Genomic DNA, 20,608 nt, shown 5'->3' with positions numbered 1-20,608 from the left:
TAGTTAAAAAGAAAAAAAGCAACTGAAGTAAATATCTTCAATTCAAGAAGGCAATTTAGCAACACAGTTGATGTGACATTTTTATATTATTTGTATTGCAATCATCTTAATGTAACAGAGGATGTTAACATTTCACAACAAATTTGGTAAAAGTTTAATATTTTCTTGATCCGAAAGAGAGTTAAGACCATTTTCACTTTACAATTGCATCTTTGAGAGAAAAAATATGTTGCAATTAAATTTATTAGAAATTGTCGACTTATTTGCCATGAATTTATGTCAATGAGATTGTGCATATTTTGTTCGTTCTAATAGTTTATAACTTGTATCTTGAAGGTACTGAAGATCTGCAGCCCTATTGTAACACGTAGGACCTATATCTTTGTTTTCTCACTTACCTAGCCTTTCCTTTCGGCGGTATCTACCCCTCTTCACGTAACATTGGCTTTTGCGAGAGTGTAAAACCCTAAACAAATGCAAAAAACTTCCGCATTTCCTGCATTAATTTGAGGTCATATGTGAGTGAGTGTCTGTCAGCCCGAGGTCTCGGGTAAATGAGAGTCTCGTTCGCATTTGAATATAATAGATCTGCATTCTGACAATGTAACAAAAATATGCGTTATATCATCCTTCTTATCAATTCATGTCACCAACGCAGGTCACACATGACTAAGCTCACCAAACTATAAAGGTGTTAATATGAGCCTACATTTGGTGTTAATGTAGAATTAAAAATAATGTTCAATAAAAAAGAAAGTTTTAGTCTTAGGTTTTCTGAGTGTTAAAAATAATGCTAACTGTCTATATCCCTTTTGTCAAAAGCGACATAATGAATTTAGGCTATAAGGTGTTGTTTTTTTTGTCAAACGTCTCATTAACAGTTGGATTTGTTGTGCACATGTCAGGCACGCAGTATGTTGATGCATATAAATTATCATAGGACAGTGTGTCCTTCGTATACTGTAAACGTGGTTATTTACGCTGGGTGAAAATTACGCGATTTGAAGGTCAAAACTATACGCGCGGGGGTAATTTACGCGGTCGCGGTAGACTGACGTTTACTCTGCATAGTTATCTCCCTTACCTTACAAAATGTGTACAGCTAAAACTTCTATCAGCTACTGAGTACATCTTACGTATGCGTACCGACTGGTCATTGGACAGATGAAAATAAAGGTGAACTGTATTCTTGTGTATGTGTGTGTTATACCAGCTGATCTCATAATCAAGTGGGATCAAACAGGTGAGTGCTATTTAGTCGTTCCTTACACAATCGACGAAACTATACGCGCGGGGGAAATTTACGCGGATGCCCAAATGATTCAATGACATTGTTAAGTGACTCTTGGTTGCCTATTATGTATGTCCGCCATTTGATATAAGCTGGCACGAGGACACAAAACCTTGTCTCCACACACAAAGAAAACGTAACTCTCACCAAACTATTTGACGAGAGTATAGCGCCTCTGAACGATAGATGTTAGTTGTTTTCTTTGGAACGACACACGCCGAAATTGTATCAAATGGTCATGAATCTTATTTCAATATTTGACTGAACACCGGAACATTTTTTGTTTTTCACAATTAAAAACAATATTTTTTAACCAGAAACTATTTACATTTAATCAAAATAATAATTGCATCAACATTTCCGTTTCAATTTTAAAAAGGTTCTGTATTTTTTTACTATAAATGTTTAAGCCCATAACGCCGTTAAACCATAACAGTTAAAAATATGATCACAGACATAAAAGTGTTCACAGACATAACAGTGTGTAGTATATCATATGTAGGAATGTTGGATATTGTTCTACTACCCGAATTTGGGTCAGAATCGAGTCTGTGCCATGTTATGCAGATGGGGTTAGAATAGCAGTATAACACAATTGACCGTTTCCCCCGTAACTTTCAACTTACATTTTGGTAAACCGGGACGTAGGCAATGCAACTACAACACTAGAAATAGCAAATATTTCTGTAAGACCTTTAGGTGAAGCTCATAAACAGTTCTAATGTTCCTTCCTGAGGCGGTGTCACTTACCGATGTCAACATTACCAGTCAGTCAACCGACGTTTCGATTCGTTTTCAATTGCGACGTCATAATAAAATGCAGTCATCTTATTGTAACGTCATAAAAGTGCAAGTCACTGACTCACGTATTCATCGTTGGTTTTCAACATTGGACACGATTATCTTTTATACACAGAGATATGAGAAAGTCTTATCATCAAAGTCACTTTTATTTCAATAATCATTCACAAAACATGTACATGTACTACTGCGACGTAATTTAATAGCTTAAAACCAACATATAAAAAAGCAAAGTACTAATTTCTTTGTCACAACAATCACAAAAGTTGGTCTCATTGTTACAAATAAAAGTCAACCTCCGTCGTGCGTCATAGCTTCTTAATGTAGAACTGCTTTTGGTATAGCTCTCGTTGATTAAACAATAATTACAACTGATTAAACTGCCGCCATAACAGCCAGCATAATATAATAAGCCAAAACATCAGTTACGTAGAAAATTCATCCAGAAAAAAAAATCAATTTCAATTTTTCTCTAAAAGTATTTCATTATCATATTGTATAGAATTGATACTGATATGTTTTTCCGTAAAGAACAAAAATAGTTTTGCTACAAAATATAAATGCTCAAAGGGAGCTCCTTAGCACACAATCCGAAGTACATGTACCTAGCATATCACCAATAAAGGGATAGTTTATTTAGAGCAGATTTAATTCTATTTAAATAGTATGTCAATGTTTAATTATATACAATTAATATTGGTATTGATCCCACTTACAGAAAACATGTTATATCGCTACAAGTTCTAGCTATTAATACAGCATATAAACACAAAAAATCAACACGCCACAATACAATTAATTCTACATTTTTTCCTAAAATCTAATATCTCGTTATTATGAACTGTTATTGCTTATCTGTATATACGCCCGAAGTTGATTTTTTTGCGATCTTGTTTTCTGCTTCAAATGCGACGTTTAATATCTATTGATGGAAACACCCGTAAAAACACAATATTTTAGGAAGTTGTACATTATTATATAATGTCGGCTGATGGAGATACAAGTGTACAATATTTTAGGAAGTCGCACATATTTATATAATATTGTCAAGTATATAGTATATATATGTTTTGTCAACCTCAGACGCAAAACCAAGCAAGATACATTTTCCGCAAACTAATCATTTTGATTTATTTGAACATTTTAATAATCCAGTGCATTTTGATTGAACTGTGGTTTGTTAGCATTATCCTGACGTGTAGGATAGTCGTTTTGCTCCAGGGAATCGTTGATCTTTGATTTTCTTTTCTTCCCAACATTAGCTATCAATTTAATTGCTCCAGTGGCAATGACCACGATGACAGCTGCAGATCCGATCACGACGCCAACAATAAGCCAAGTGTTAGAACCTGAGGTCCGAGTTGGACTTTTGCGTGGTTCAGTTTCCTGTTAAAACGATAGAAACAATACGTGTCTACGTTATTGAACGATCAAAAGAAAAAATCCGAAAAATTAAGTGTTATATCTATAAACGTCAAAAGGTAGTGACAAGAAATCCTTGATTGATTTAGTGCCCATCATACTAAGATTTTCATTCGTTTTATAGATATTAGATATTTTCTCTACAAAACGTCATACAGCTTTGTTTCAGAGTATCCGTTCAGAGTTTTAATTTAACAGTTAACGCAGCCATCTTGTTTTCCAAGCCAATCTCAAAATGTCACATACACAACTATATGTGCGGTACAACGGTACAAATCGAGAAAGATAAGTCTAGTACTAGTACTAGAAATATCGGTCATAATTTTGCATCAGTCTTGTTAATCCGATTATTTGAAACAAACGCACAACTACGGTTGAAGGGGAACCTACAAATGCAATTGGAGAGGGATATCTGCGGTGCTTTTCAAAAAATAACAATAATAAACCTGCACTTAGAATTCATCATGACTGCCAGACGGCTACCTTACATTTTGCGATCAGTCTCGAAAAAACCCATGGACAACTCTGGTCCAAGATGATATGAAATTTAAGACAGATCCATCCAGTTACTATATGAGAAAGTATTAATTTGAATGCATAGGTTCAAGAGCGGAGAATGGCATTTGGAACAGCCAACCATCATCAGTTGAATGTGGGCTAAAAAAATGTCCTTTTTGACGTTTAAAAAAATGGGCATTTTTTCTATTGTTGAGATTTGAAATCAGAAAAAAAGAACCGATGAAAATGGTTAACTCGGGTGAAATGAAATACTATTGAAATGCTTTTTTCTGTTAAACAAAATTTGAATATCACCAACATTGTGATTTGTTTCGCCAGATCCTTGGTCTGTAATCTCATCAACAACATCCGCTTCTTGGTCTAATGCGATTACGCGCTGAGAAGTATTACATCCACTTCCGGCTGACGGTTTAGCATTGACAGTGAAGTTGTCTTGACAGCAAGTCCCACTACAACACACCAATTGTTTTCATGCGGCGTAAAACTATCAGGGTTAAAACTTAAACGTTAAAACATACATGTGCAATGATTATATGGTCAGAAAAACGGTAAAATAGTTAAGTAGGGCCGATTGGGTTTTAGCTGATTACCTTAACGGGCAGTTTAAACAATGTTCGATATATTGTTTGAGACATATCAATTATCCAGTGCATTGTTTACGAAATATCGAAGAATACACAAATACTTGTTATATTTCTGGTAGTCGATGGTCATTTAGAATCCCTATTCATGCAGTTCTAGTTTTAGATTTTAATATTTTTGAATATATACAAGTCAAACGATTTAATTGTTAACATCAATCTAAATTAAGATTATTTTGAAATTGAATTTAAGACAAATTTGGAAAATTAATACTCTTCGTTAACAATTTCAGAACGATTATCACTTAAAAATCCAAAAACATTAAACATGAATATCCTCACTTTACCTCACATGTAAACGTTTTCTATCTTTTGAGTCGATGGTCATCGAAACGTTTGCGACGTTGACGTATGTCGAAACATCGAATGAAAACACGGCTGTAGCAGCCCATGCATACAGCGAGCAGTTAGTGCCGGTGTAAGCTTGTCTGCACTTCTTAGCCACGAAGGATGAACAGACGGCTCCAGCAAACTGCAAAAAGGCATAATAATAAACACAATTATTAAATTAATCTCCTCCTTTACTATAACACCTGATTAAGAGACTATCTAAAAAGACCACTTTTAAATTTCCGCATTTATGTTACTTTTATGTTTACTGGACCTGCATTTAGAGACCATCTGTACGAAAAGGCCACTTAACGGATTTTTCAAAAGTGTTAGCCGAACTTATGTTTGAGATACAAAGACTAGTGATACATGTAATGCAGCATTGTTCGTAGGTAGTTCGGCATAAAAATAGAAATAATTCAACAGAATAGAGAAGGTTGCTTGAAAGCGTTCTGTGTTGCATTTAAACACTTTGGATGGTTTATTCCGAAACATCTGGTCCCAGGATCATAAGAAATTCTTAGACTTTAACAGTTTTTGCTTAGCCAATCAGGAAGAAGTCACCTTTCATTACTTTATTTGTGATTGGCAAAGTCAATTTTAGACTCAAAACAGTTTTATGATCTCTGGGTCACGTCATATTTCCCTCTCGTTTTCTTAAGCGCATTCGCGTAAATCCTTCCTTTATTCGTACTTTCATCAGGTTTCTTTTAGCATTTTATGAACAGTGTAACCTTATTGCATTGTTGGGTCTTGAACAAAAAACGAGTCGGATTATAGGTAATGATTGCAATATACACGGAACATACCATGGCTGTAGATGTTGAAGATTGGAGGGCAGTTGTAGAGCCAGGCAGTTTTACACTCACAGTGTATGTTCTACAAGTCAAATGTATTTGTATTACAATATATGATACATTTACGTATGTGCAATAATATAAATACGTTGACATCATGTTAATAAATCAGAGTTTTCGTCCTTTGTTTTTACATTGCTAATTTATTTTCAATTCGACATATCTTTAACATCAGTTTATCTCGATATATATTTGATGACATATATTGGGCAGCTATGGAAAGACGAATGTAAGAGTGCCTCTTATTCGACTTATTTAACTTAAACTTTTCTGTAATTGTTTCTTGCAAAGAAAATGTCGCCTGTTTGAATGATCATTTCTGACAACTGTAATGTTGACTTTATGAAATATGAATGTGTATTATTGCCAATGTTCGTCATATAAACCAAATTCTCAGATATGTAACTGATTTATGCTATTAACACACTAATTGTAGGGATAGAGCATACCAGAGAGTGAAAAAGGAAAGAAATAAAAATATAATTCGTTAGTTTTTAAAATGACATATTTAGAAATACCATTTTTGACTAATACTAACACATATTCCAATTCAACGGAACTCGTCATCTGGAAACGTCCACCTGTAGAATTTCCAGCAAGCAATGTGTGCTGTCGAGATGTTGGACTCTGAAGTCTGCTTTTGTCATCGTCGATACTGACGGTATAGGTCTGTGTGGTGGCGCCCAGGTTACTCAGAGTATACGTAATGTTCTGTGCAATCCCAACGTCAAGGTTCCCTATTAGCAATATATACATGTATATATATGTATAATTCAAAATGAATTAAAACCATTAGTGTTCAATTATTAGAAAATGTATTTAATATATTATATTATTTATATTTATAGAGTACAGATGGAAAATAAAATGATTATATAAGTAAAATAATCTAGCGAATTATGTATTCTCTGAGGTCTTAATTAAGGCACGTCTGTCTAGTGGTAGGACGCCCAGCTTGTGACCGAAGGGTTCGAGTGACCTCACGGCACTGTGATGTATCTTTGAACAGGTCACTTTACTCTACTTGTTCCAGACTACTCAGTTGTAAATGAGTACGTGGTAAGGCAATGATGGGATGATTTAATGCTAGCTGTGAGCGCCGAAATAGCAGCACCGGATTTATACCTTTATAAAATGCCTCGGCAACTCTCGTGTTTGGCAACTAAAGAATAGCCACTCTGGTTTGGGTTCCTTTATTGCATTGCTAAAGGGTTGTAATATTGTTTAAGTGTACCTCAAATCACAAAATGATACAGTCGACAAGGGAATATAATAACTCTAGCGGTCAAAGTTTAAAAAGGTAATATTCTTACCGAATATTGGTTGTACGAATAAGTCCACGCCCACAGGTTTTATCAATTTTCTAGACATTCTTTTGAAGTTGAAGCCATTTTGATCGATACCGCTTAGCTGCACGTAGAAATTCTGAAACAGAAATAGATTATCTGTAAAGCCATCATCATTTTCTGTTAAATTTCATTTACATGTGTATCGGAAATTGACTTGGTCGATCGTTTGCATCCAGGAATTTCTATTGGTTAAAGAATTAGTCTAGAGTTGGGAGGGTTTCACATTCGATTCAAAGTCTAGCCATACATTTCTATGCTCCTGCTACGACATGTATATCTATTCCTTTAGGCATGTCTCATACTGTTCATGCGATGAATAAGAAGGACACTCTATAAATCCCATGTATACACTGGGGACATTGAGGTGACTAAATCTGATCGGTTGCCGATTTATTGCTACCTGGAGACCTAAGCATTGTGTTTTCCACTTCTCGACAAATTGTTTTAGGAATCAAGATTTCAAGATTTTTTTATTATTTATTAAGCTCTGACACACAAAGTGTGTAACAAGAGGTCAAACAAAATAACATCAATCAAATAAAACATGACAGAGAGAGTAGATTACACATGGACAGATTAAGCATTATTTCACGGACAGATTCAGCATTATTTCATGGACAGATTCAGCATTACTTTATGGACAGATTCAGCAATATTCATAGATTGATTCAGCATTATGTCATGGTCGGATTCATCATTATTTCTTAAGTATGATAAAACAAGATTACACTCAATATCATCATCATCATCATCATCATCATCATCATCAAAATCATCATTATCGTCAATCACCAAAGTATCATCCCCATCATCATCAATTACCAATCATCCCCATCATCATCAATTACCAATCATCCCCATCATCATCAATTACCAATCATCACCACCATCATCAATTACCAATCATCCCCATCATCATCAATTACCAATCATCCCCATCATCATCAATTACCAATCATCATCATCATCAATATCATCAGCATCATATGTATCAGATGTATTGTTACAAAGTATCATTATAACCAACACATGAACAGATTCAGCATTATTTTCTTACATGTGAAACAGTTAGATTACGCATCATAATGGACAGATTTAGCATTAGTTCACACGCGTGAGAGTAGATTACACATGAAAAATAATTTGTTTTAGGCGATGCCTCCACCTGTGCTCTACATAAACATACCCTGCAATCATCACAAATAAACACAATCACGCATGTATTTCAGAAATAGAGGCGCGTTCTAGTGATAAAATCATTAATTCATGGATAACTTGAGGTAGGTTTTATCTGACCATTCAGTTGTTTCTTTTCACTTACCTTCGATGGAATCGTTATAGATATATATCCAGTTATTTTCGAAGAACCGAATGTGATATGCACGGGCCGGCTAAATAAGTCAGTGCCCTGTTCGTCTAAAAGATGCAGAGAGAAGGACGTCGACGTCGCGTTCAGGTTATAGGCAAGGACTTCTAGAGTGTAGTTTTTACCTGTGATATTTGAACACCATTTCCATATATATATTTTTATTAAACAGTTACAATTATATTTATATATCTACCGCATAACAAGCCAAAGAAGATAAAAAAAACATTTCTTCATATGATACAGTTTTTTATGCTAAGTTACAAAAGAAATTATAGTTTTAAGGGTCATTACTCAAGGAAAACTAGCCAAAGAAGATAAAAAAAACATCCCTTCAAGCATATCCACCTATGATATAGTTTTAATATGCCAAGTTACAAAAACTAAATCAAACAAATAGATAAAAAGGAGTTGCGCTGACAGGGTTTTTTGGTTTAGAAATTTAGAGTTGTAAATATAATAACTCTAGGTTAATACATAAATTCCAAATTCCTTTCTTTATACACATCTACATATCATGCAGATTCAATTTGCCAAGTTACGAAATAAAAGTTAAGGAAGCTTAGGAGGAGGTGTGGTCGCAAGATTTCTGTAACAGAAATTTAAAGTTTCAAGGCCATAACATAAAAAAGTCGAATCGCAAATTCCTTTTTTTCATGAACATCTACATGTTGTGTACTTCACTGTATCTAAAACTCAGAATAGGAAGAGTTACGTTTACAGGGAACATGGATGGGGGGACGGACGGACGGACAGGATGATTCCTGTATACGGCCAATACTTTGATTGCAGGGAGCGGTATTCAAAATATTTATATATTATATAATATTGATACATTTGTAGTTACATAATATTTCCCTGCATCTGTTCTCAGCGCCGCATGGTCCCCTGCTGTGTAACCTTTACTTTTGTTTAATGATACATCTAGTTTTATTTGACCTGCATTAGACTTGTTACATATGAAAACATTATTTTGAAAAGTTACAGAAAACAAATACAATATAACATACCCATAATAGGGTTACGATCCACCACATAAGATATTCCATATTCATCTGTTTCCTTCAGTTGGCTGTCGATATCCATGTATGTGGAGGCGGTAACATTAACTTTCCAGGAACTGTTCTTAATCCGGGTCAATTTCCAAATTCCAGGAGAAGGTCTCTGGAAATAATTAGTGGTAATATTCAAATATGAATATGTGATACAAAAACACATGCACAAGGTGTATACGAGTGAATTTTGTCTAAATATTAAACTGGTTGCTAACACACTTCTTATAAAATAATTACAAAAGTCGAATTTGATAATTCAAGAGCTCAAGTTTATTTCGCGTGTACTTAACAATATATATTCTCTCAAGCGTTATCCTTAATACAAATAACATAAATAAGTAAAGGTTTCATAACATTTTTTTTGTTATTTTCTATGAACATACGAGAATGGAATAGTTTCGCGCAGAAATCTGCCTCTAACGAAAACAAAGATGTATAAAACATCAAACAGTCAATACACACATACTCTCACTTGTAGACAGCAGCACGTTTCTCAATTAACATCATCATGTCGGACGTATTTCATATAAAAAAAATTGCAGGAACAAACTGTTTATATTGTTAAAAAACCAAACGTTGTGGAATGTGTGCAAGCCTTAATCCTACTCGTACCTGTATTGACATAGTTATTGTGTGACTTGAGTAGTATTGCGTAGCTAGTTTCGTCGGGAATGCTTGCATTGTCCCTAAGGTAAGAAGAAGAAAAAAAACAAATATTACAGCGTAATAACATTAGGAAAAATATCAGACATGGTACAAAGTATTATGTGATCGGGCGGAATGCTGTGATTGGTGCTGTCGGCATGGTATTTTAGTCAGGTAGCACTATAACATCGTCATCAGATAATTGCTGTCACAAGGAGGGAAATAACCAATATACCGCCCCAGCACACGTACACACATGAACGCGTACGGTACACTATACGTAACCGCTAATATGACTTTAAACCGAATAAAACATAAACCTGAACGTTATATCGCTAGATGTATGTACCAAATATTAGAAATTGTAAAATTAAAACAATGAATCCGTTTAAATAATTATAAAACAAGATAGTACGTTCACCATTTGGAAATGACAGAGCCGCTTGCGATAAGCTGTATGGTCCTGTGATTGTGATGACGAGGACGGCTGCCTCACTGTCTACTGTGACATCCATCGTGTCGTTATCTGACGTTGTCTGGACAAAGTAGTCGATGATTGCTTCAGAGGATGGAAAATCTTTCTGAAAATAACGATTGGTATTACGTTTAGCAAGAGGTTGTATTCAACACGGAAAGAGCACATTACGGCACACTGAAGAAAACAAAATATGCTGCCAAACTCTGAATACTTGATATCCGTCTTTAACTTTCTTGCGTACAGCTCAGTCATTAAGGCGATGTTTCCCTTGACCTTAGCTGTTGCGAGCACGTAAAACTTCAAGCCAACAAATATCAAAAGAACGTTGTTTATTATTCGAACATATCCTCGAAAAAACTTACTTCCAGGACGTGATCGAGAACTGCGGTAACCTCACTATGGTCTATGTGATACACACTCCCTCCGGTGCCTGCAGCAAGACTTTCGAAGGCTGAGAGACCTCTTTTATGTCGCATCTGCATTTCTGATATTAAAGGGGGGGAAAGATAAATAAATATGACATCTTATATATCAAAACCATATTCTGTACCAACCTAGATATAAGTCAATAGACGACTATCAGTTTAAAGTCAATTCAGCAATCAATATATCTATTTACTAGGAAATGAGGAACTTTGACTCTTAAAAATCATCTTTGGTTAAGGGTTAGGGAGTTAGTGTTCACGTTTTAGGAGACTTGCAAAACATAATCGCCGCAATAGCTCAACTCAACTCAAAAATCTAGACGATGACATATTCAAATGCCGTCTCGCTAATACAGTTGGTCAAAAACTGGCACAAAATCCCCCCACCCGGTCACATTGTTCTGACAACAGGAAAACAATGAGTATGAATAGGTAACAAAAATATGTAACTTGCAGCTAATGAGGGATATGTCAGTTTTAATCTGCATTAATGTCAAATAATTTATATTAAACATAATTATACTAACGTATAGTGGTAGTCTTTTACGAGTAATATTGAAATGTGATATAATAGATCATTATATTTACCTCTGCGACGTTGACCTGAACTACTACAGGTTGCTGTCAGAACTAATTCCACTCGGATGTGTTTTGCAATCGCCTCGCGTATTACAATATCGGTCATATTTTCATCTTTGGCATCGCCATCCGTGGCAACGTAGATAATTGAGTATGGATAACATGCCTTAATAGCTGGAAAAAAATCAAGCAGAAATATAATAAATTCAAATCAAAACAACATACCTCTACCCGTGTTTGGGTATATAGATCTGCTTAACATCTGCGTTTCGTAAGAGGCAACCAACATGTGTTACCCTGCATATTTGGGAGTTTTTTGTCTGTTTCACCGAGATAACCAAAAAAGATATGCTACCCAAATTGCAACATTGTCGTAGAATCTATTGTTTCCTTTCTCATTTCCCTATACGTATGTTGGGGGTGGCTCAGTAAGTACTCGTCCTCTTACAATTGATAAAATTATTTGGAGTTTATCGTCCTTGCATGCTTTAAGAATGATCACAAACAAAAGAGAGAAACGTCAAAAGAAAGAACGTATCCACAGCGTTCCGATGGGGGCAGCTAACCATATTATTCTCTCCAGCGGATACTCAAGAAAACATCTGATTATGCATTTTGTAACCTCTTACAATAACATGTTTGGGAGTAAGCAGGCCTACATTTTCTGCAGACTGCAGGGGGCAACGTTACGTTGAAAAACTGAGATAAACAAATATGATTATTGATTATTTTGTCACTTTCAATCATAAATTATATCTAAAAATGTAATAAAAAATCATGACAAAAACAAACGCAAACTAGCTGATTTTCCAAGATGCAAATTGATTTTAACATGATATAAATGCTGAAATATTCGCGCTGTGGCTCTTCAAACTAACCGCGGTGTGAACGTTTTTTGGGTTTGCAATAGTTCTTAAGTCTATATGTTTGCACCATTTATACGCCGCTGTTACCTGTACCTGCAATATTGATCAGTGAGTGGGTGGTGTTCCGCTTGACCAATCCCTCAATTAACTACATGTTGTACGTAACATATAGGTCAGCTACATATAAGGCAGATTCAGTGACTATTTTTGATGAACATTTTTTTTCATAAGGAGATGAATTCATTATTATTATTGGAACTGGAAGGCACAATTTAACTTATATGAAGAAATCGTTACCGTTTGGGGAATCCGCATTGCCTTACAAGACATTGCCTTGCTGATCTTAAATGTTGCTACAATTTATAGAAATGTTTAATAGTTATCCATTTCTGTTGATAGACAATACACAAATTAAGCATTAATAATTTCAGTGTTAACAGACCAGCCTGTATTCCGGACATGACATAGTCTGGACAGTCTCCTCCCCCTTCCGGAGTCAGTTGAGATACCATCCGTACCATCTCATTTCCATCTGTTGTAGTGACAACTTTGGTGAGGTTTGCTGAAAGATGTTGTGGTAAAATTCATCTCAAGCTCAAACTACCTGTCATGAGGTCAACTTTATTCTTTGAAGTGTCCTGTTACTTGACAATGAAATAATATGGATAGATTGCTTCAAAATGAACCTTTGATATGTTATAAAATTCAGCACTCTGGTTCATTTTCTTAAATAAACCTTTAAAAGTTAAACGTTGACTACAACTTAGGCTCCTAAGTTAGCATGGGCTATAATGGTAGACAGGTTTTACGAACCTAATTCTTTAATCCAATCAGGCCCCGAGTCGTGATTTATAGACGACGAATAAAACAGAGCGTTTCATAGTCCTTGCATTATAACTATTTTATATTCCTATTATGTAACCATATAAATGCTTCCATGGCATGAAGAAACCAAAACTAATTTGCTATCACGATTACTCCTCGTCTGTTGTTCTATTCCTCGTAATTTAGTCGCTTGACATACATCACAATAATCTAGATCATAACACTATAAGTTTAGTTTGGTTTTGTTTTGTTTAACGTCCTTCCAACAGCTATGGTCATTTAAGGACGGCCTTCCCTGTGTGCAAGATGAATGCGTGTAGTGTATGCGTGTGTGTTTTGGGAGGATGCGATAACAATTGTACTATAAACATAATTATACACATACGAATGGATCTTAATATGAGTAATATTGGCCCTCTTGGCTTCGAATTCAGTTTTGTTGTGATCGCCTTAAACACAATCGTTTTACAGTTTAACACCTTACAGTTTATGGCTCCGATTTAAATTGGTTCCATAACAAATGACTACAGCATTATTACCGCGGTATGTTATAGGCATTGAAACAACAAAATTTCAAAAACGCAAGAAAAGATAAAAAAAAAAAATATATATAAGATTTTTTAACAAAAAAAAATAACAAAACGTGGTCTAGTGTATTTGCGAATCAGTGAAAAACGTTGGTGACGAATGTTTGAACTCGAGACTGATACTATGTACTATGTTGATTTCGTATAATCTTATAATAAAACGAAAACCCACCAGGATCGCTGAAAGTCGACAATACATAGTTGGTTGGTTCGTTGACAGTCCCTATAACTGTAGACACTTTGGTGATTAATGCATCCTTTATTCTCCTGATATCATCAGCCATATATGCTGAAACGTCGATGACATATCCGAAAGATACTTGTCGCCTTGCAATTTTCTTCAATTTGAATATGTTCTTCTCAGTTGCTTGATCAATATCTCTAAGCGAACCCGATGCTTTAAATACAAAACAAAAATATATTGTGAATCAATGACCTTGAATAAGACCTATAAATACGTATTCATTTGTCCGGTCGTACCAAAGGAAAATATTCATTCTGTTATACTTTTCGGTCCGAAATAAATAGAATTGTCAAACCCTGTCTTTATAGTAGACAATTACCTATATATGGATGACTTTCTTATATACTAACGGAAGAAACATGAACATCACTGAAAGACAATAACCGTAATGCTAAAACAAACTTCTAGCTAGAGACGTGGTTGTCTAAGCCCGTCTCCACAATAATATAAACAAATATATACATTTTAAGTTTGTTTGGAAAACAAGTATTAATTAACAACTTTTTTTCCGTTTTTTTTTAACGCCGGTTTTCCTTTTTGTCATCAAAGAGTGCAAATCACCAGTGTCTGCGGTAACTTCACTATGGTCGATGTGATACACACTCCCTCCGGTGCCTGCAGCAAGATTTTTAAAGGCTGAGAGACCTCTCTTTTGTCGTAGTTGTATTTCTGAAACGAATATTAAAATTCAAAAAAACAAATTGTCGAATAATTGGGATTGAGTTTTTTATTTAGTACATATCTAGTTACATGTCCAAAGACCGAGGTCAATTCAGCAATACAGACGATAATTACTACGACAATACAGAAGGAAATCAAAGAAACGAATTAACTCTTGATCGTATATGTCATATTTTAGGATGGGGTAGCAAGGGTGGAATGTTACAAATAAGAAGAATTTGATGATAGACAGGACTCGGATTAAGAAAAATCGTCGTCATAGATCAGGTAAAATCAAGACTATCTGTTGCAAATGTGTCACTGAAAGGCCATCTCACTGACAAAGATCGTCATAATCTGCCAAAAAGTACCTCACGGTGTCATTCTGACAATGGGATAAACATGGAAAAGAGCAACATTAATGATATATGAAAAAGGAAGATTAACCACGTGCTGCAATTTAGTTGATGTTCAATTCTCATCTACCGAAGATGAGAAAAATGAGGGGGTTCAGTGTTGGTCTTCTCTTTCGATTGATTATGTATTGTGATATTTTAGTCATGCGCGAGTACCTTGTAGTTTTGTTGCTACTATCCGCGCTTCGATGTCAAGATGCAATATTATTTGGAGTCGACTTAGATTTACATGTTGGGTGTCATCGTTAAAGGAAATGACGCTCACCCTTCCGGAACAACTAATCGTATTTCCCTTTACCTTTTCAGGGGTATCCATGTAAATCTTCCATTTTATCATATTTTCCCCGTGTTTAATAGATCTGAATTCGAATTATGGTTTTGTTGACATTTTGGTATTCTATTTTCGTTTTTGTTTAATTTTACCTCTGCGACGTCGACTTAAACCACAACTTCCGGTCAAAATAAACTCCAGTTTGATATGTTTTGCATTCGCCCTTTGTATTGCGATGTTAGTCATATTTTCATCTTTAGCATCTGCATCGCTGGCAAGGTAGATAACTGAATTTGGAACACACGCATCAATAGCTGGAAAAAATATGACAGAGAAAATGTTGTAGAAAATAGTCTTTTATATAAAAGCAATATCTTATATGAATTAAAATATAATCACAGGGATATACCTAGGTGAATATACATTTCAGTATAACGATTGCATCATTCAATATATCATTAAATGAGACTACAAAGCTGATATGTTATTTGTTAATCTGGAAATTAATGAAGATGGAGTTTTCCAGACACTTTACTTCGGACGACAGACAGACAGGGTAATGCAATTCTTCGTTGCGTGGGGTATAATAATTTTTAACCGAACATTGTGCACCAGACGTTGATATAAGTAACCACTTGATAATAATCTGTTATAGATATGCATCGTATTAAAACAAATTGTTGCATTGAAAGTTGAGGAACAATCATAATGCAATTAATACCTGCAAAAATGTGATTTAATGACGTAGAAACTAAGTAATCTGAAATCATGAAATATCAGAATAAGCGTTTTGATGTGTTTAAACATACCAGCCAGTAGTCCGGAGATTGCATATTCTGGACAGTCATCTCCTCCATCCACAGTCAAATTCTCTATCCATCGTATCATCTCTTTTCCATCCGCTGTTGCGGCAACTGTGGTCAGGCTTCCTGAAAGATACATGTGCCATTGTAACTGAAGGCAGTGTAACCTTGATATTGGTTTTATTTGCGATGGCCATTGTATACATCCCACTGCATGTGTATCGTAAATGACGACTTATGTCGGCCCCCGCAGATTCAGGGTTTTTCCTTTAATTATAATAATAATAATTCGAGGTTCTTCTATACCGCTTAATCACAATCTAGTTCGTAGGTCGTCTCAAAGCGGTTCACAAATTATTTTTCCGTTGTTATATGGCCTTTGCAACCAGCCAATATCCTTCTCAACTCCCTGAGGACCATACAGCCGGTGCTGCTATGTCGTCGTAGATATCTACACTTCTAGCACTGTCCAACCACGTATTAATTTACAGCTGAGTATACATGAACAAGCGGAGTTAAGTATCTTCTTCAAAGATGCAACACATTGCCGTACCGTGACCCTTCGGTCACGAACCCGGCGTCCTACCACACAACTCCTGTGTCTTCTACGGAGGTAACATAAAAGAGATCAAAATTGATAAGCTGCCCTAATTGCAACACTTACGATCTTTTTCATTTCCTACCTTCCATCTCCTTTCTTTTCTAAATACTTTTTGTTTTGTTTCAGGCGGTGTCACCAAAGACACCCGTCATCATATGACACTGGCTGTGGCGAGGACGTTAAATCCAAACACAACAACCATTTTTTTATTTAAACCTTTGACCTTTCAGTTTCCTTTTGGTGAATTCTGTTTTTTAAGTGTCTGTTACTACTGTTGTCAGGCCCAATATGACTTACCAAGTAATACTTGAAAATTCCTACTTGTTTCTGTTTTCGGTTCAACAAAATTCTATGGTAGTTAACAATATGATTTAAACGGATTGAAACTATCAATCAAATTCAAAGTCTATATCTAACAGGAATGCAAAACTAGTTTGTTAAATGATTCATTCAAATATGTATTATAGTGTTCAAAGCAAGTATGATTGTTATATTGAAGCTAATCCATAAAGGTTTGTTAATTGTATAATAATGATCAACCCTGACCCTGGAGTAATAACAATTAAAACAACTGTTTACAAATTCACCATTGTAGCGGATCATTTCCAACAAAGTATTTCTTTTCTCTACAACCTACTCTTTTATTGCGGTGATGGCTCATTAGGCACTCGTTTTCGTAACACCTTCGTTGTTACAAGGACGTTTAACCACAACAAAAACCAAACAGAAAAAAAAGCAAATTCTATCACCACAATATGGGTTTTCTACAGTCTGAACCAGCCCTTTAACAAACGCATAATATGACAAAATATTTGTATCCTCAATATATACAGCAAAATAAAATGGTATAAAGTTATGTGAGGAAATAACACCATCGTCGTATTGACCCTACATTGTACGATAATCATCAGTTCTATGTTAGTTTCATCTTTTCCTATCTCACCCCAACAGGTTGGGGATCAAGAAAAGAATATCATTAGAGGTGACTAATATGGCATATTCCTGTAAATTGGGGATATGCTTTTGTGCCCTCCACTTGGGGGCACAAAGGCGACCTAATTTTAATTTGCTGCTCCCATTGCAATATTTTGGATCTTTAAGTTTCTCTCCTCTTCCAATTTTCTTTCCGTTTTCTAGCGCCTTCCTTAACAATACCTCACTTTTGACTTAAATGTTGAACGTGGGAAAGGCAATAGGTTCTATGCCCAGGCCGGGACATACCAAAAGTCCTTAAACATGGTAATTGTTATTCCCTGCTAAACGTTCAAAATGTTGGGGAAAGGCAACAACTGGTTCACCCGTTGTTAGCATAATGTGACTGGGTGGAATGCTGTACTTGGTACTATAGACATGGTATTTCAGTGAGGCAGCACTATATCTTCGGCATCAGATCTGCGCTACACAAGGAGGCAAATACACCAACATACCCTTGCTCCTGCACACGGAAGTACACATACACAACACACATTTAGGGACGTCCTTAAATGACCCTAGCTGTCGATAGGACATTAAAAAAAGTAAACCCAAAACCATTCTTATAAATGTTTTTCTTCAATAAGATTCATCAGTTTGGCAATATGTGATATCAAAGTTTTACTTTCTAAACAAACAATGTACGAATTAAACGTGTCGCAATGTTTAAAGGTCGACTGTCAAACTATCTAAACGTGACGCAAATGCCATCATAGCTTGCCATTGCTTGACAAAGGGACCAGTCGTTCTTGAAACCTTGCGACACATTTAATACGTACATTGTTAGTGTAGAACATATTTGGTCATATGTCTTTTTACTTGGATACTTTGAGTAACTTTAATTTCTTACTCTACAAACGGTGATCTTCTGATTAAAAATGGCAGCCTATCGGCCACCCCAGTTTTCCTTTCTCTCTCAAAATATAAAACGCACAATTATGGAACATGGGAAACCTACAAGTAGTGTTTCCGTTGGCTCTGTTGACTATTTATTTTTAGCAATAGCGCCAACAAGATTGATTTAACGTCGGATATACCACGGACAAACGGCGATTTGAAGATCCCACCACATGGCGATTGCTGGTTAAAAATGAACCTACCAGGGTCGTTGAAAGTTGACAAAACATATTTGGTTGGTTCGTTGTCAGTCCCGATAGCTGCGGACACCTTGCCAATCATCGAATCTTTCACCGACCTGATATCGTTAGCCATTGATCCGGTGACATCGATAACAAATCCCATTGAGACGTGTGTTGCTTTCTTCTTCAATTTAAATATTTCCTTCACCTTTGCATGGTCAATACCTCTTAGTAAACCTGATGCTTTAAAAACAAACAAAAATGTATAAATGACATCGCATTTGACCTGTAAAACCAGATATCAGCGAACATTCAAGAATATGATTATTTAAGCAATACATTCATAACAAAATGAATGGCGCGCGATAGTAAACCACGATATCTTTGTCGGCGACACAGGTTATTGTTTATGTTTTCGTTTATTATATCAAAATGCAATTAGGACTGATGTTTTCCCTCCAATGCAAAATATCCCATTTGTGATTACCGAGGGCATATCATCAGCCGGAACAGCAACTGAGGAACAGCTAACGACATGCGCGGTTTCGCGCACATAATCATAAATCATATCTGATTAGTTTGTTTTTATCTCAAGAAAACAACAAAAGAAATGAAACAAATAGAATAATTATATTAAATAAGCAGAAGGAGAGAGACAGATGTCTTTGCTTTAGAAAAAGAATTAGCAAACATCGCATACTTGCGTCCATGAAGAATGCTTCCGTCGCTCTGACCGCTGTCTGACCGGATATGTTATGCAGATGTGCATGTGGGGACCAATTCCAATCAGGAGTTTCCTTGTTGATCCCACCAGTTGCCGCAGTGTTCCTTCCGTGGTCGTTCACTCCCCCGTGACTGCATTTGCCCTCCGTAGCGCCTGGGTGAGCTGCACGTTTAATATAAAAAAACAAAGGCGATAATAGCTCTATAGTGCAATATAAATCTAAAGCCATTTGGTAAAATTTGCCCTCCGTAGCGCATGGATGGGCTGCACGTTTAATATATAAAAAAAGGCGGTAATAGTTCTATAGTGCAATATAAATCTAAAGCTAGTTGGTAAAATTTGCCCTCCGTAGCGCCTGGATGAGCTGCACGTTTAATATAAAAACAAAGGCGATAATAGCTCTATAGTGCAATATAAATCTAAAGCCAGTGCCTTCTTGATTGTCATATTAAAGTTTTTGACAAGAAATTACTATTAAACCCGAAATCAGTGAATCAGTTATTTACTGAAACGGCAAGACAAGCGTCAATTCAAAGTGTGTCAGGAACAATTTCCAGTTAAACTTCATTCAACTCTCACCCCCTGCAGGTAGGGCCTAAGAATTGTACCTGCTGCCCCCAATTGCATGATCGTAAGAGGCGACTAAATTTGGGACCTTATCTCTTCTCTCCTTTCTAAATAACTTTCTTCTTCCTAATGTCTCCCTTGACAATGCCTCACTTTTGGCCATTTGTTGAGCGTTCGCCCCTGTGAGGAAGGCTTTGGGTTCTGTCCCCTGGCCGAGACATACCAAAGTCTTTAA

The 20,608-nt window shown here is 35.8% G+C and overlaps 1 protein-coding gene across 1 annotated transcript in view; it reads right to left on the bottom strand.

Moving 5' to 3' along the window:
- Positions 1 to 2,231: 2,231 nt before the first annotated feature.
- LOC110453838 overlaps positions 2,232 to 20,608 on the bottom strand; it is a 30,877-nt gene continuing 12,500 nt past the window's right edge. The window contains exons 6-24 of the mRNA XM_021503009.1: positions 19,783 to 19,968; positions 19,104 to 19,325; positions 16,437 to 16,556; positions 15,780 to 15,941; positions 14,842 to 14,949; positions 14,209 to 14,433; positions 13,067 to 13,186; positions 11,768 to 11,932; positions 11,117 to 11,238; positions 10,698 to 10,857; positions 10,244 to 10,317; positions 9,587 to 9,740; positions 8,532 to 8,701; positions 7,175 to 7,286; positions 6,400 to 6,598; positions 5,814 to 5,883; positions 4,962 to 5,146; positions 4,332 to 4,482; positions 2,232 to 3,478 (exon numbers count right to left, since the gene is read on the bottom strand). Coding sequence (XP_021358684.1) covers positions 3,236 to 3,478; positions 4,332 to 4,482; positions 4,962 to 5,146; positions 5,814 to 5,883; positions 6,400 to 6,598; positions 7,175 to 7,286; positions 8,532 to 8,701; positions 9,587 to 9,740; positions 10,244 to 10,317; positions 10,698 to 10,857; positions 11,117 to 11,238; positions 11,768 to 11,932; positions 13,067 to 13,186; positions 14,209 to 14,433; positions 14,842 to 14,949; positions 15,780 to 15,941; positions 16,437 to 16,556; positions 19,104 to 19,325; positions 19,783 to 19,968 — 2,948 coding nt within the window. The 3' untranslated portion in view covers positions 2,232 to 3,235. The remainder of the gene's footprint in view (positions 3,479 to 4,331; positions 4,483 to 4,961; positions 5,147 to 5,813; positions 5,884 to 6,399; positions 6,599 to 7,174; positions 7,287 to 8,531; positions 8,702 to 9,586; positions 9,741 to 10,243; positions 10,318 to 10,697; positions 10,858 to 11,116; positions 11,239 to 11,767; positions 11,933 to 13,066; positions 13,187 to 14,208; positions 14,434 to 14,841; positions 14,950 to 15,779; positions 15,942 to 16,436; positions 16,557 to 19,103; positions 19,326 to 19,782; positions 19,969 to 20,608) is intronic.

The sequence above is a fragment of the Mizuhopecten yessoensis genome, unplaced genomic scaffold (genome assembly GCF_002113885.1).
Source record: "Mizuhopecten yessoensis strain PY_sf001 unplaced genomic scaffold, ASM211388v2 scaffold7521, whole genome shotgun sequence".
NCBI classification, from domain to species: domain Eukaryota; kingdom Metazoa; phylum Mollusca; class Bivalvia; order Pectinida; family Pectinidae; genus Mizuhopecten; species Mizuhopecten yessoensis.
This window is presented reverse-complemented; position numbering and strand designations above follow the sequence as displayed.